We start from the raw sequence: 13,444 nt of genomic DNA on the forward strand, positions 1-13,444 counted from the left end.
TTATGCACTAAGCAGGGTAGATGGAGACTGCTAGGATCATAGTGGGATCCCAAGACAGGCTCAGAGACTACACCGGCGCTGGAGAGACAGGATCAGTGGCGTACCAGACAACATCTCTGGCGGCTGTAGGAGGGGGTGTAGATGGCACCAGCAGGTGGGTGGGCCATGGGGGAGTCCACTGCGCCACACTGCTCATCGTTGGGTCTCCCTGGGGCCCTGTCTGACCTAAGGATGGGAAAGGCAGGCTGGGCACAAGGCCCCGAGGAAGATGTGATGCCCTGCAGATGAATCTGGGTCCAGCACCTTGATATACTTGGGCCATGGGCAGCTCAGGCTAAGGCGAAACCTCATCTTTGTACTTGAAGGTACAAGGTGGGAGACATCCGCAGTCGCACTCCCTAGCCCTCTACCTGGACTGCACATGTACGCATGGGTCTGTCTGTCCCCTGCACACAGCTCTGCATCTCCCTGAAGCTATCAGTGACCACCCACTGCTACCCTCGTCCCTCCCAAGGTCATTCCTGGGCTGTTCAGGCTCAGGCTGCACTGAGCATCCCCGCCCAGGTGGATTCGCTGTGTCAGATGTGGCCCATGGCTCCCAAAAGAGGCTGCTTGGACTCATCCAAGCTGGGGGCGAGGCCTAACAGCTGGTGGCCCTGAGTGCAGGTGACCGCCTGGCTGGAGCAAACTCTCCACTGGCGGCTGGACATAGCTCGCCCAACAACTGGCCTTTGGGGGGCTGCAAACGACACCTGTCCACCCAATGAGTAGTGAAAGCACCCATACCAGCATCCAGTCGCTCTCTGGTCACCTCAGCTAAACTCCAAGTTTATTCCTAATCAGGGGCCTCCTTCCGGAAACCCCCTCCTCTGTGGAGCTTTCCGTGGAACTGCTTCATCCCCAAAAAACCTGCTCATGTTCTCCAGACATGTGCCCCCCCCCCCCCCCCCCAAGCAACCTCTACATGCCTGCTGTGAGTCACAGCATTGTACAGGTTCGAAACCTCCTCTTTTTAAATACTTAATTGGGTCGTTCATTCCATAAGTGTTCACTGAGTACCTGCTTATGTGGGGTGCTGAGGGTATGCAGCAGTCTCTGCCCTGAGGAGCTGGCAAGGGGACTAGGGAACATTGACGCAGCCTGAAAAGTGGCTCAGCTTAGCCATTGAGCACCTGCTGTGTACAAGGAACCACGCACAGGGACAGAGAATGAGCCAGATGCTGCCCTGTGACCCAGAAGGGAGACAGATGGGGATAAACAGGTCACCTTGGATTAGAGCTGAGACAGCCAGGAGGGGCGCTGGTCTGGCCTCAGGAAGGCCTCCGGGGCAGAGGCTCGGGGGGCAGCAGCTCGCCGGCTAGGACTTGGAGCCAGGACGCAAAGCAGCTGCATGCCCACTGGAAGGGCAGCTCCCCGTGGCCAGGCCGGGCTGGTATCCACTGCTACGTGCAGTGCGGGTAGACAGCCTGGCGCGGGGAGGTGCATGATAACGGGTAGAGAGCAGACCAGTGAGGCGTCAGCAGCTCTGGGGGCCAGGAGCAGCTGAGCCTCCCAGAAGTTAGAGAGCTCACCGGGGCCACACAGTGAACCCATGGCCAGCTGGAGGACTTTAACCATCCATGGCACCCAGCAGTCTGTCCTGTCCTCAGCAGGCACCCTCGGCTCCACCCCCTCTGCATGACTTCCCGAAGTGCCGGCCGCACCCCTCCCCATGCCAGTCTCTGCTGGTCAGCTCCTTCCCTGCTTTTCCAGGAGCTGAGCTTTTAGAATCTTAACTCCACTTTGCCAGTGGCATCTTCTGCTTCCTCGGTCCCCAAAGACAGTGCCAGGTGGTCACCCAGATGTCTCACCGGTGTGGGGGCAGGATACAGAGGCACCCTGCTGGCGGTCGATGCGACAGTGGGAGCTGGGGTGCTCTGCACTGTTGTCCCAGCTCAGGCGGCATTAACCTTGGCGATGAGATGAGGCTGTGGCAAATCAGCCTGCACTGCTCGGTCGGGGGGGCTCCCCTCACCTGGCAGCGGGGGGCAGCTCTCAGCCCAGGAGGGCCCAGCACAGCTGGCTCTGTGCAAGGTGAACACCTGGGCTCACTCTCTGCCATCTCTCTCTGGCCTGTCATGACATTTATTATTTGCTGCTTAAGGTCACACTCCCTGGGGCAGGGGGTGTTGAGAGGGGGAACACAGGCCCTCATAGGCTCCCCAAGCCCATGCTTGTGACTGGGTGCCCTCCATATTCACACCCAGACCCCTGCTGGGGGGACGGGCAGTAGCGGTGACCTGGCAGAGGACAGTGGAGTGGACAGCTAAGAATCTGTCCTAGGGGAAGGGGAACAGGGAGACCCCCAAACCCCCAACACATCATCCCATGGGATGTCACTTTACAAGACACAAGTTCAAGGACAAAAGTATTAAGAACATCAAAATGGTGACCGCAGAGGTTGAAACGTCAAGCGCTGGCCCTTCTGAGTGCGGTGGAATGCCCTGAGGGCAGGCCTGGGTCACAGGGCCTCCAGGCACCATGAGGACTCTGCACCAGGGGTTCGCAGGGAGGGGGGACTACAGAAGCCAGTGGTCAGAAAGCTGGGGGAAGGGGCTGGACAGGTGCCTGGGGAGGGTGGGCAGGTGAGGCAAAAATGAAGAACAGGGCACATCCTGCTTTTCTTTCGGGGAGACTCCCCTTGGTCCCTGTGGTTTGGAGGTGGCACCTCACCTGGCCCCGTCGGAGCCTCAGCCGGGACAGTGCCTGGGTCTGGAGATGAGAAGCTTCCCCTGGTGCTAAGCCGTGCACACAGGGGCTGCCAGTGGCCATGCTGGCCTGGAAGTAGTTGGACACAGAGGGCAGGACCCAGAGTGGGAGAAGCAGGCCCGTCCAGAGAAGCTGGAAGCAGTCCAGCTCTGTGCTTTTGGCCACAGGAACCAATACATTTCATTTCTGCTGAAGCTTTCAGTTTCTGTCACCTGCACCTGAGGGTCCCGACCACAGGGATGATGCATGGCGTGCAAACCCCCGGCCCAGACATCAGACTCACCAAGGAGGGTGTCTGCGGAGCCTGGGTGACCATCACCAGCCGAACGCTGCTCAGATAGCATCCTCGGCTGGCTCCAGGGTCCCCATGACCTGCCCCACACAAGGCCTGCACCTTCAAATGCCTCCAGTCCCCACGACAACCAACTACAGGCACGTCCCCTCCGCCTGTGATACTCTTCCCAATCTCTGACAGGCACACTCAGCCCCTGCTTCACCTCCTCTCCCAAGCCTGCCCTAGACTCTTGGGTGGTCTGTCCCTCCCTTCTGTGGCTCCCCTGAACATCACACTCACTCTGGGGGATATTGGGGCTCAGCTGAGTCATCACTTGTCTGCAGGATCCGTGCCTACCTGCGTGTGAGATGCCGGCCCCAAGCGATGCCTCTTCGTGAGTCTGAAAATCCAAAGCGAGGGAGAGATAAAAAGAAAAAGGTTTTGTGCCCCTATAATCCCTCAACCCTTGAGCTCTGCCTGCACGGGGTTGGGGAATTTGGGACCTGTGTACTGGTGCAAGCTGTCAGCTCTGCTTTCCCTGGAGCCCCCCTACCAAAGGTGGGTCGAGCTCCCTGATCCAGCCGTCCCCAAAGCTGAGCCCAATTCCCCGGGTCCCTAGGCTGGAATCTGGGCCCAGATACGGGATCTTTCAAGGTTCCAGCTGATGCCCCGGTGGTTGCAGACGGCAGAGCTGGCCAGTGGACATCCCAGGGTTTCCGGGCAGTGGGGCAACAAGGCGGCTGCTCATCACCCCTCCTTCCCCTTCAAGCTGTGCACCACGCCCTCGGTCCACCCCCCATCCTCCTGGCTCAGCTCTGAGGGGCACCTGGGCTCAGGGAACGGGCAGGAAGAAGCCAGGCTCATCCGTACTGAACTGTTTTCATGTAGAGGCCAGTTGTCCTGCCCAGGCCTGGGCCCACACATGCTAGGAAATAATCTGATTCAATGAGCCTGAGGTGATTCGGACTGGCCCACCGAGGCAGCCCTGAAGCTGTGGGTCCAGTGGGGTCCAGTGCGGTCCAGTGGGCCCCCAGCTCGGTTGAGGTCCCGTGGGTTCATCCTCAGCAGGCGGGGAGAAGCCCCGAGCCCCACAGCTGGTGCTCGCCTTTCCCCGCGCCACCTGCTGGCCTCTGGCGGCTCTGCTCGCGGCTCCCTCCGGCCCCCTCACCCCAGAGCCCATGTGCCAGTCCGGCCGCCCCTGGAGTCCGCAGGCTCCAAGGCCCCCAGCACGGCTGCCGTGGCAATGAACCCTCAGGAACACCCCCCAGTATTAGTGATCTGCCCACTCCCTCCTTATGCTTCCTGCAGTGACCCCAGAAAGCACTTATACCACAGGGTCTGCTCTGGAGAACTCAAGGTAAGACGCAGGGGTGAAGAAGGCGGGATGACACAGAAGCCTCCTGGGAGAGATCCTTCCCCCCTCGTTCTCTTCCCCGGGCCCCTTCCTCCCGCAGGTCCTCGTGGCACCGTGGCCAGGCACCCTTCTGGGCTCTGAGGACCACGTCTGCTGCGGTTCTCGCCCTCCCGCCCTGGTCATCCATGGCCGGCCCGGCTCAGTGAGATGGTGCAGATGGCCACGAGGCCGTGTGTGCTTTCTGCTGGCCGCAGCTGTGAGGACAGAGTCCCCCATCACCATAAGCGAGGGGCCCAGCTGCAGCACTGGGTCAGAGTGGGCTCTTAGATGGAGTGCGGGCCACCAGGCAGGAGCTGGGAAGGCTCTGATGTGGACAGCAGCGTGGACGTGGCGGCAGGGGTCCCAGCACCAGCGGCTCTGCCCCCACCCTCCCACACCTGTTCTTGCCCCCTCAGAAGCCCAAAGCCTCTATGGGCCTGTCCTATGCTTGCCTGGGGCTCTGTGGCCACAGGAGGGGAGCTCCTGTGACAGCCAGGCTTCCGGATCCCCCAGGGGAGAGCTCATGGAGCCCTATTCTCAGCCAGGGGAAGGGGTGCACAGAGAGGGGGTCCCCTGCCCCATCTCAGAGGAGTTTGTGGGATGCCTCCTGGCCTGGGCAGCAGGCCCGGCCCTGCTGAGCCTCTCGGGGACCCAAGTGCCAAGGACTCAGTTCCCCCTGCCCCTCCCTTGTGTGGACTGGCCTTCACCTGGCCTCAGAAGCCTCACTCCAGGGGAATGTGTCCAGTAGGTCGGCACGCCCGCCCAGGCGTCCTGACCCCAATCATCTCCAAGGAAAGCCAGGCTTGGACGGACAGCATGTCACACAGCTTACGTGCGAGAACATTCTCAGGTGGGTGTGGGCTTGGGGGAGGCGGGGACTGTGGGTGGTGATGCTGAGCTGGCCCCTCTCCTACTCTGACAGGCCAGCCCCTCACACTGGTGGGGAGAATTCGGGGACATTCCCGTCCACACCCGGCTGACTCTGAATCTCTCAGGCAGAGCGGGAGTCTTGTCTGGCTCCAGAGCAAACAGCGCCGGTCCTGGGTCGTCTTCAGACCCCCATCGGTAAATGACTGTCTCACCCCATCTCCCGTCTGGCATCCTTTCACCTGGGGAGATTTCGCAGTAAAGGTACGGCACCCCTGAGGTCAAAGAGCTGAGCCATCGGAGACATTGACAGACATCCGTTCGTGTTTGAAAACTGACAAAGTTAACTGAGAAACGTGGGCAGGTAGTGGGTGAGCAGGGCACGTCTGGGAGTCAACCATGGGGCAGTAATAGTGCTGATGTCTCAGAGGGAGAGGCTGACGGCCGTTTAGCTGCTTACTTTGAAACAACTGTAGAGTCACAGTGCCTTTCAAAGAAACGTGCAGGGGTCCAGCTCCCCCACCCACCCCGTGGTGACACCTTGCGTGGCTTCAGGGCAAGGTCAGATCCAGAAACTGGCTCGGTAGTGCCACTGAATGGGTTCAGTGACTTTCATTTTCTTTGTATTTTCAGTATTCTCGATATTTCCAGAAAAAGCATGTGATTGCTATTTTTACCTTCGTGTTTCTCTTTAATTATATAAGCAACTCATGGATAATTCTTTGTTTCAAGAATTTCAAACATGGGTGCAGATGAGCAAGACAATGGACGCCTGGCCTCCTCCTCCTTCCTCAGGGGTCGACCCGTCTGCCCCTGCTCCATGCCCACCCTCAGATGCACAGGGATGTGGGTACCAAGTCTCCAGCCCGTCCAGCCCCCGGGTCCAGGCTTCTGCTCCCACGGACGGTTGTGCCCAGATGCACAGACCCACGCTTGCCGATCATCTGCCCCTCGGCTCAGGCAGGAAATCCCCCTTTCAGAGCCACTTCCTTCCTTCCACTTTGTAATTAGCCAAACTGTGCAAGTTTGGGATTTCCAGAATCGGGGGAGACTGCTTCTACCTTGCCAGCCCCAAAGTGGTAGGGTCAGAGGGAACGGACCACAGAGGTGCCCCCAGGGGAAGCCGCCTCTGCTGCCGGGGGCACCTGGGAGAGCCCCCCCTGAACCCATCCAGTCCCCAGGTCCAGAGCGTCCACAGCAAACCTGGGGGCTGCAGAGCTCCCCGCTGAGGGAAAAGCAGACTGGAGACTTGGTACCCTCCTCCCTGTCCATCTGAGGGTGGGACTGGAGCAGGGGCAGAGGGCTGACCTGAGGAAAGCTTCCAGAAGGACCCCGGGGCAGGTGCCCTCAGGGGTTTGCTGAAGCCAGAGATAAGGATACCTCTGCATCCTGGGCAGTGGAGCATGGAAGGGGCAAAGGCCCGACATCTTGAGACCGACATGTTGAGAGGTCCCATCTGGGGTCCAGCCCCCACAAACCCCGAGCTGTCCCTCTGTCCCTCTCTCCATTGCCTACCAGGCCACCCTGGCCCGGGGAGGCAGGAGGGGGCGGAGAAGGGGGTGCAGTGCCCTGCTACTTGCTGCCTGGTTTTCCAACCACACCCTTCACTGGGATTTCCTGCAGGGAATCCGGTGGCTCTGGGCCTCTAATAGGAGAAAGTTTCAGGGACTCTCTGGGATCCTGGCAGCATCGGGGCTGAGTAGCTGGGGTAGCCAGGACAGTGACGGGTTTCCTCGAGGGCAAGGTGGGAGCCCTCATCCCCGGCACGGGAAGCACAGGTGTGGGCTGGTATATAGGAGCCCGGGCTCCCAGAGGCTGGGTTTGCGGTTCATGCAGCCCCACATGGAAGGTGAGGGAGGGCTGCTGGGGCAGGTGCCTGGCCAGGGCGAACCGGAGTTAGACCCCAGACCCCTCCATCCCCTCCCACTTCTTCTCTGTGACCCTTGCTGTGGTATGCCCACCCTGCCCACAGCCCTGCCATGGTTTTGCTGCCAACCCCAGAGCAGGTTAGGCCTTCCTGCCCCTGCCCCCGACTGTCAGCCCCGACCCCCACTGTCGGCCCCTCCTGCACCCCCACTGTCAGCCCTTCCTGCCCCCACGGTTGGCCCCCCTGCCCCCACTCTCGGCCCCCTGCCCCCCACTGTTGGCCCCCTGCCCCCACTCTCAGCCCCTGCTGCCCCCCATTGTCAGCAATGACCCTACAGAACCTGGTTCCTTGCTTTATTCTTCACAAACCTGTTTTTAAAGGGCTGCACACTGTGAGCAGACGGGTGCTGACACCGGATGAGAGCTGCCAGGAAAAGCGTGTTAGGGATGAGAGAGGGTTTAGGGCCTGAGCGGGCAGAAGAGTAAGGTCTGCCCCAGAAAGCAGGGAGTAGGTTTGAGCTCCTAGGCAGGGGCCAGGGGGGCAGCAGGGCCATGGCCCCCACACCCCATCCAGCCTTCCTCTGCATCCTTTACATCAGAACATGCTCTGCCCACCTGGGAGCTCCAGCTTCCCTGGGTACAGCCCTCCTCCCATGTTCCCTAACTGTTGGGCTTGGGGGCACTGGGGCCCCGGGGCTTGAGCTGGTTGGTGGAGACCCTGTGGCCATGACCAGGTCTGAGGAAAGCCTGTCCCATGTGGCCGGTGGCTCTGATCTGGGTCTGGAGCAAGTGCAGTTTTGAAACCTGGGACCCCTGGCCAGCAGTGGGGCAACCCATGTCTACCTAGGAAAGCGGAGGTGCCCAGCCAGGCCCAGGGGGGTGGGCTGGTTCTGAGGCAGAGCAGGGGGCACCTGGGAGGGCAGTGTGCAGCTCTAGCCCTTGAGCCATGAAGATCGGGGACAGCCAGGTTTGTGTCCTTCCCGAGCTCTGGGGAAGGGGCTGGCCTGAGCTCACCTCTGTCACCTCCTCAGCCTCAGCGTCCAGGTGGGACTAGGCTGGAGGGTGAAGCCACACGGTGCGGGCTGTTTTCCCGTTGGAATCATAGCCCCCAGGGCCGCAGTGACCCGACACCAGGGACCTCTGGGAAGGGGTCACAAGAGTCACCATTCCAGCTACTGTACCTGCTGCATCAGACTGGTCCTGCTGCTTGGGCGCCCTGAGCAGGTGCCCCTGCTCTTCAGTGCTGCACACTGACCAGCTGAGACCCTCCTGGCTGGGCCGGGCGCAAGGATGTCTCATGCCCCCTCTGCTCCAGGGTTCAGAGCAGAACGTCCAGGGAAACTGCTCCAGGACCCGGCCCGGCACTAGGTAAGCCTATCCCTGGGAGCCCGGCGGCATCCCTGAGAGGTGGATGCCCTCCCCTCGGGGGGGGGGGGGCACTAACTGCATAGTTCAGAACCCCTGGAACCTTCCGCCTTCAGAGGCTGGCACTGGCACCTGGCCCGGGAACTCGGAGCTGACCCCGAGCATCGCCTCCCCCTTCTGCCTGCCTCCCCCCTACCCCAGGTCCTTTAGCCAGCAGTAGGCCTCTGGGGCCTCAGGAGGGATGTCCGTGCTCCAACCCCTCCCCCTCCGTCCCGAGAGTCACCGCCCACCCCTGTGGAGTGGAGCGAGGCCCCTGCCTGGGAGCCCCGTGACACACCCCTGCTGCCGAGAGCGCGTGATGCTGACTGCCACGCTGGCCCCTTCCAGAAAGCAGTGGGGCCCCCGGCCGTTCCCCGCGCTGGGGCATCCGGGGCAGGACTGTGCCGCCCTCACTGCCCAGCTGCTGGACGCAAAGGCCCCTGCTGTCCCCAGGCGGGGCCCAGGGCTCAGGAGCCCTGAGGCAGGCTGGCTGGGCACATTCCGGGACTGGCTTCCGTGGGCCCCGTCACTGCTGCAGGACTGGTCAGGGCTGCTGCTTGCTCCATGGGGCCCGAGGGCAGGGCCAGGTGCTGGTGCTGCAGCCCAGAGCTAAGCCGCTGGGCGGCTGACAACAGTCCCACACAGGGGCGCTGTGGGCCCCTCTCTCTGTGTGGCCACACCTTGGGCCAGGGCACCTGCTGCGCCGTGTCCTGGGGAGGCCAGGACCACATGGATGGGCAGATCCTGGGCCAGCTGCGCCCCCTTGCAGAGCGGGAGGAGGAGGAGGAGGGGGCCAGGGCTGCCCCATCTGCAAGGCCGGCCTTCCCCGGGATGGGCTCTGAGGAGCTGCGGCTGGCCTCCTTCTATGACTGGCCACTGACCGCCGTGGTGCGGCCTGAGCTGCTGGCTGCCGCAGGCTTCTTCCACACCGGTGAGTTCTGGGGGCCTGGGTGCCATTCGGGACCCTGCTGGCCTGGAGCCCCTCCCCCAGGGCAGGGCGGGTCTGGGCCTGACACAGAAGGGGGCAGGGGTCCTGCGGCCTTTCCACACCTGTCCCTCCCCCTCGGAGTCTCTCCTCGGGTGCTTCACACAGTGGCGAGTACACGGGGCAGTTGGGATGGGAGGTGTCTGGGGTGTCCACGGGGCCCCTGGGGTCCAGGGACAGGCCTGTAGCAGCCCCGACCTGCCTGCCTTCCTGTGAATGAATGTCTGCATCAGTCCCAAGGCCCTGCTATCCCCACTTCACCTTTAGAAAGTGGGGTCCATGCGAAATCCAAGGAGAATACAGGGCAAAGGGGGGCAGAGAGCAGTGGGAGCCCCCAGGGTTCCTGAGTACCCCAGATAACCCTTGCCACATAAGGAAAGGCCACCTGGGAGCCCCCACGGCCTTGGGGGGCACACCTGGCCAAGTGGGTGGGTGCTGAGAGGCCGGGTGTGGGCAAGGCCAGCATCCGTGCTCCACCTAGGCCAGCAAGACAAAGTGAGGTGCTTCTTCTGCTATGGGGGTCTGCAGAGCTGGGAACAAGGGGATGACCCCTGGACAGAGCATGCCAAGTGGTTCCCCAGGTAAGGACCCTGCAGGCCGCTCCTGGGGCTGGGCACGGGGGGCTGTCGAGTCCTGGGGATGGGGGCCTCTGGGGATAGCATTTTTGCTGTTTCTTCCCTGATGCTCCACAGAGGCTGTCTCCAAAACAGCCTTCCCAGCAAGTGCCTGACACTCAGCCCCTGCTGCCCTCTGCAGGGCACTGGGGGACACTAGGCTGGCTGGAGGGGTCCTCCAGCAGCCCAAGCCTGCTGCCACGAGACCTCCCAACCTGCTTTCTCCAGGTGCGAATTCCTGCTCCAGACAAAGGGATGGGACTTTGTCTGCAGTGTCCAGGAGGCTTGTTGCCACCTGCCCGGCTCCTGGGTGAGTCCTGCCTCTCCTTAGGGCTCGGGTGGGGCGGGGGCCGGGGGGCGGGGGGCGGGTCCCTCCCCACCCCCACTCCTCCCTCTACTCAGGGCACAGATGTTCTCTGGCTCCTTTCAGGACCGATTGGAAGAACCAGAAGACAGGGCCCCTGCCACCCCCTCAGGTGAGCCGAGGTGCGTGCCCCGTGCTCTGCTCCCTGGGCACCTGCGGCCTGCACTGTGGCGGAGGTGTTCAGTGCAGGGACAGTGAGGCTACTTGGCCAGGTGTGAGGGTGCTACCTGGGCTTGTGTGGGGGCAGGGGGCTGCATGCAGGTGCCCTGTGTGTCTGGTGCTCGGGGGAGGGAAGGCAGTCCCCGCTACCACTGAGCAGCCCGCTGTGGGCATCGCCAGTCCCATGGCCGACAATGGGAGCGTGAAGAGAGGCAGCTGTGCAGCCCGTGCCCCTCGCCCCGGAGGGGGCTGCAGTCGGGAGCGCGCGGGGGGTGGGGGGCGCTGTCTACACCTGCAGGGTGTAGGGACTGCGGGGCAAGGGTCCGAGGGCTCCAGGGTTCAGACCCTGGCTCTTCTAAGTCTGTAGCAAGTGACCTCTGCTCTCTGAGCCTCATCGCCCTGAGCTCTGACACAGGGATGGCGCCGCCCTCGCCTGGAACCGAGCCGGTCTGCGTGATGCTCTGGGAGCAGCGCCCGGCGCCTGGCGGGGTTCTGTCTGTAGTGGCCTGGCGATGAGCTCTCACTGTCTTTCCCGTGTGGTGGCGCCTCTGAACAAGGGGGAGCCCTCCCTGGAACGTCAATAAGGTGGCCATGACGGCCACAGAGGCCCGTGGGGGCCGGCCACGGTGGCAAGCCGCTGCCCTCTCCTGTGACCCTGAGCCCCCCCAGCCCTCCCTGCCCTTGGCCCAGTGCCCCTCACCCTGCCGGCAGGTGCCGGGGGCAGCCAGGACTGGTCCGCGTGGAGCTGGTGCCCAGCGGTGCGGGCCGTGCTGCGCGTGGGCTTCGGGCCGAGCCACACACAGCAGCTGCCGCAGCAGGCACCAGTGGGCGGCGCCCGCGGGCATCTCCGCGTCCCAGCTGGTGGCCGACCTATTCCAGAAGAGGAGGGGGGCCGGGTGACGGCGGCCAGACGTGCATCCCCGCCCTGGCCTCTCCCTGCTCGTCCCTCCTGGGCACAGCTCTCCTCACAGCCCCACGGCGCCGGGCACAAGCCCCTCGGCCACCGCGCGGGGTCTGCAGGGGCACGTCATGGTGGCGTGGGCCCTGGGGGTTCCGGCATGCCGTGGAGGGGCAGGAGGGGGCTGTGGGGCCGGGTGGGCTCCTGCCAGAGCCAGGCCTGGCCTGTGGCCCCTCCGCGTGGGGTTTCACTTCCCCGGGGGCCTCTAGTCCGTTCCTCACCACCTACAGCTCCTGTCCACACGGGTCCTGAGCTGCCCACGCCCAGAAGAGAGGTCCAGTCAGAAGGTGCCAGGGAGCCAGGTAAGGGTGGGACCCACGGGGGGCAGGACCAGCTCCCCCGCATCCTGAGGGAGGGGTCCCCCCCCATTAGCCCAGGACAGAAGGTGGAGGTCTGGGGGTGGACACTGTGTCCTTGGAGGAAGCGGGTGGAGCCCCGGCCCAGAGGGCGCTGCTGGGTTCTCGAACCCCCAGGAGCCCGGGATACAGAAGAGCAGCTGCTGTGCCTGTGGGAGGAGCGGACCTGCAAGGTGTGCCTGGACCGCGCCGTGGGCACCGTCTTTGTGCCCTGCGGCCACCTGGTCTGTGCCGAGTGTGCACCAGCCCTGCAGCTGTGCCCCATCTGCAGGGCCCCCATCCACAGCCGCGTGCGCACCTTCCTGCCCTAGGCCAGGTGAGTGGCCACGGAGCTACCCACAGGCGGAGCCCAGCCTGGCCTGACGTGGGCACGTCCCCACGCGGGCCTCAGAGATGTCAGGACGGGCCTGGACAGGGACCCCCAGCACACCCTGTCTCCCGCGATCTCAACACCGGGGCTGACTGGCGTGGGCGGCGGCAGGAGGGAGCACCTCTACTTCTTCCAGCTCCCTGGCCCCGGCAGATGTTGCTGATCAACCCATTACCTTCCCTCGACGCTCACACCCACGCTCTGGGTCCTTCTCAACGCAGCACCCCGGCTGGCCACCACCTGCTGGGGCACTTTAACCATACCAGCTGGGCCCAACTCTGCCTTGACTTCCCCAGGGATCGGGGGGGATAAAGCCCCTGTCCAGCCGGGTGTGTGGGCTACAGCCAGGCCCAGGGGAGGATGGCTCTGGAGGTGGGGCTGTCATGAGGCAGGGCCTGGGCAGAGACCTTAACCTGGCGGCCAAGGCCAGGCGGGAAGGCGTGACCGGTGAGGGAGGGGAGCGTGAACCTTGGATTTTTATGGCTGGCAGGAAGCATGGCCTCCTCCTGGTAGTCAAAGGATTCTGTGTCCCCCCATCCCGTCTCTCCGAGCGTCTTCCAGGGGGGTCAAGTGGCCGGGGAGGGAGCTTCCTGCAGGCTGGAGTCTCTGGTCCATGGACAAGCCAACCAGGAGTAGCCCACTCATCCCTCCTTCTCACCCAGGTCCTTCAAGAGCTGGCAGGCACCCTGCCCATCTCCGCCTGTCCCTCGGGCCACACGGCAGGCCTGCTGAGGACAGCTGAGCTGGCATCCACAACGGGCTGTCCCAAGTCCCCAGACGCAGCCCAGGGTGGAAGGGAGCTGCAGACGTCATGGCAAAGGGAGTGGGTGTAAAGGTGGTTTTACTGATGCTTGGATGCTTTTGGAGATTCACAATAAAGTGGGTTTTCCCTGGATGGTGCTCAGCAGCCTCTGTTCCAGAAGGTCCCCCGCCCCCGCCCACTTATCAGCGGGGCAGCACGGCCACACATCTCCCCACATGCCTCCTCGTGTCCACAGGGCCCCTTCCGTCCCCTCTCCTCTCCCTCGTTCTGTTCTTCTCTGCGTTGTGAGGACTTCTAAAATCTCTAGCCCCAGGCCACTTCAG

The 13,444-nt window shown here is 63.1% G+C and overlaps 1 protein-coding gene across 2 annotated transcripts; it reads left to right on the forward strand.

Moving 5' to 3' along the window:
- Nucleotides 1-9,116: 9,116 nt before the first annotated feature.
- BIRC7 (baculoviral IAP repeat containing 7) lies at nucleotides 9,117-12,300 on the forward strand. Of its 2 annotated transcripts, none has more exons than XM_021677778.1 (6): nucleotides 9,117-9,483; nucleotides 10,019-10,118; nucleotides 10,380-10,461; nucleotides 10,582-10,627; nucleotides 11,863-11,965; nucleotides 12,077-12,300. In XM_021677778.1, the coding sequence occupies exons 1-6, from the start codon at nucleotides 9,117-9,119 to the stop codon at nucleotides 12,297-12,299; spliced, it is 921 nt and encodes a 306-aa protein (XP_021533453.1). In that variant the 3' UTR covers nucleotide 12,300. The 2 variants fall into 2 exon arrangements, with proteins under 2 accessions (XP_021533453.1, XP_021533454.1); XM_021677779.1 differs by having other exon boundaries at nucleotides 11,863-11,934; nucleotides 12,106-12,300.
- Nucleotides 12,301-13,444: the final 1,144 nt, after the last annotated feature.

This window comes from Neomonachus schauinslandi, chromosome 10 (genome assembly GCF_002201575.2).
Source record: "Neomonachus schauinslandi chromosome 10, ASM220157v2, whole genome shotgun sequence".
Taxonomy (NCBI): Eukaryota; Metazoa; Chordata; class Mammalia; order Carnivora; family Phocidae; genus Neomonachus; species Neomonachus schauinslandi.

Excerpts from the sequence above, each read along its gene's own strand:
- BIRC7 (XM_021677778.1), top strand. The coding sequence starts at position 9,117 with ATGGGGCCCGAGGGCAGGGCCAGGTGCTGGTGCTGCAGCCCAGAGCTA. Across the intron at positions 10,462-10,581 it reads GCCACCTGCCCGGCTCCTGG|GACCGATTGGAAGAACCAGA; the intron begins GTGAGTCCTGCC and ends GGCTCCTTTCAG. Across the intron at positions 10,628-11,862 it reads GGCCCCTGCCACCCCCTCAG|CTCCTGTCCACACGGGTCCT; the intron begins GTGAGCCGAGGT and ends CACCACCTACAG.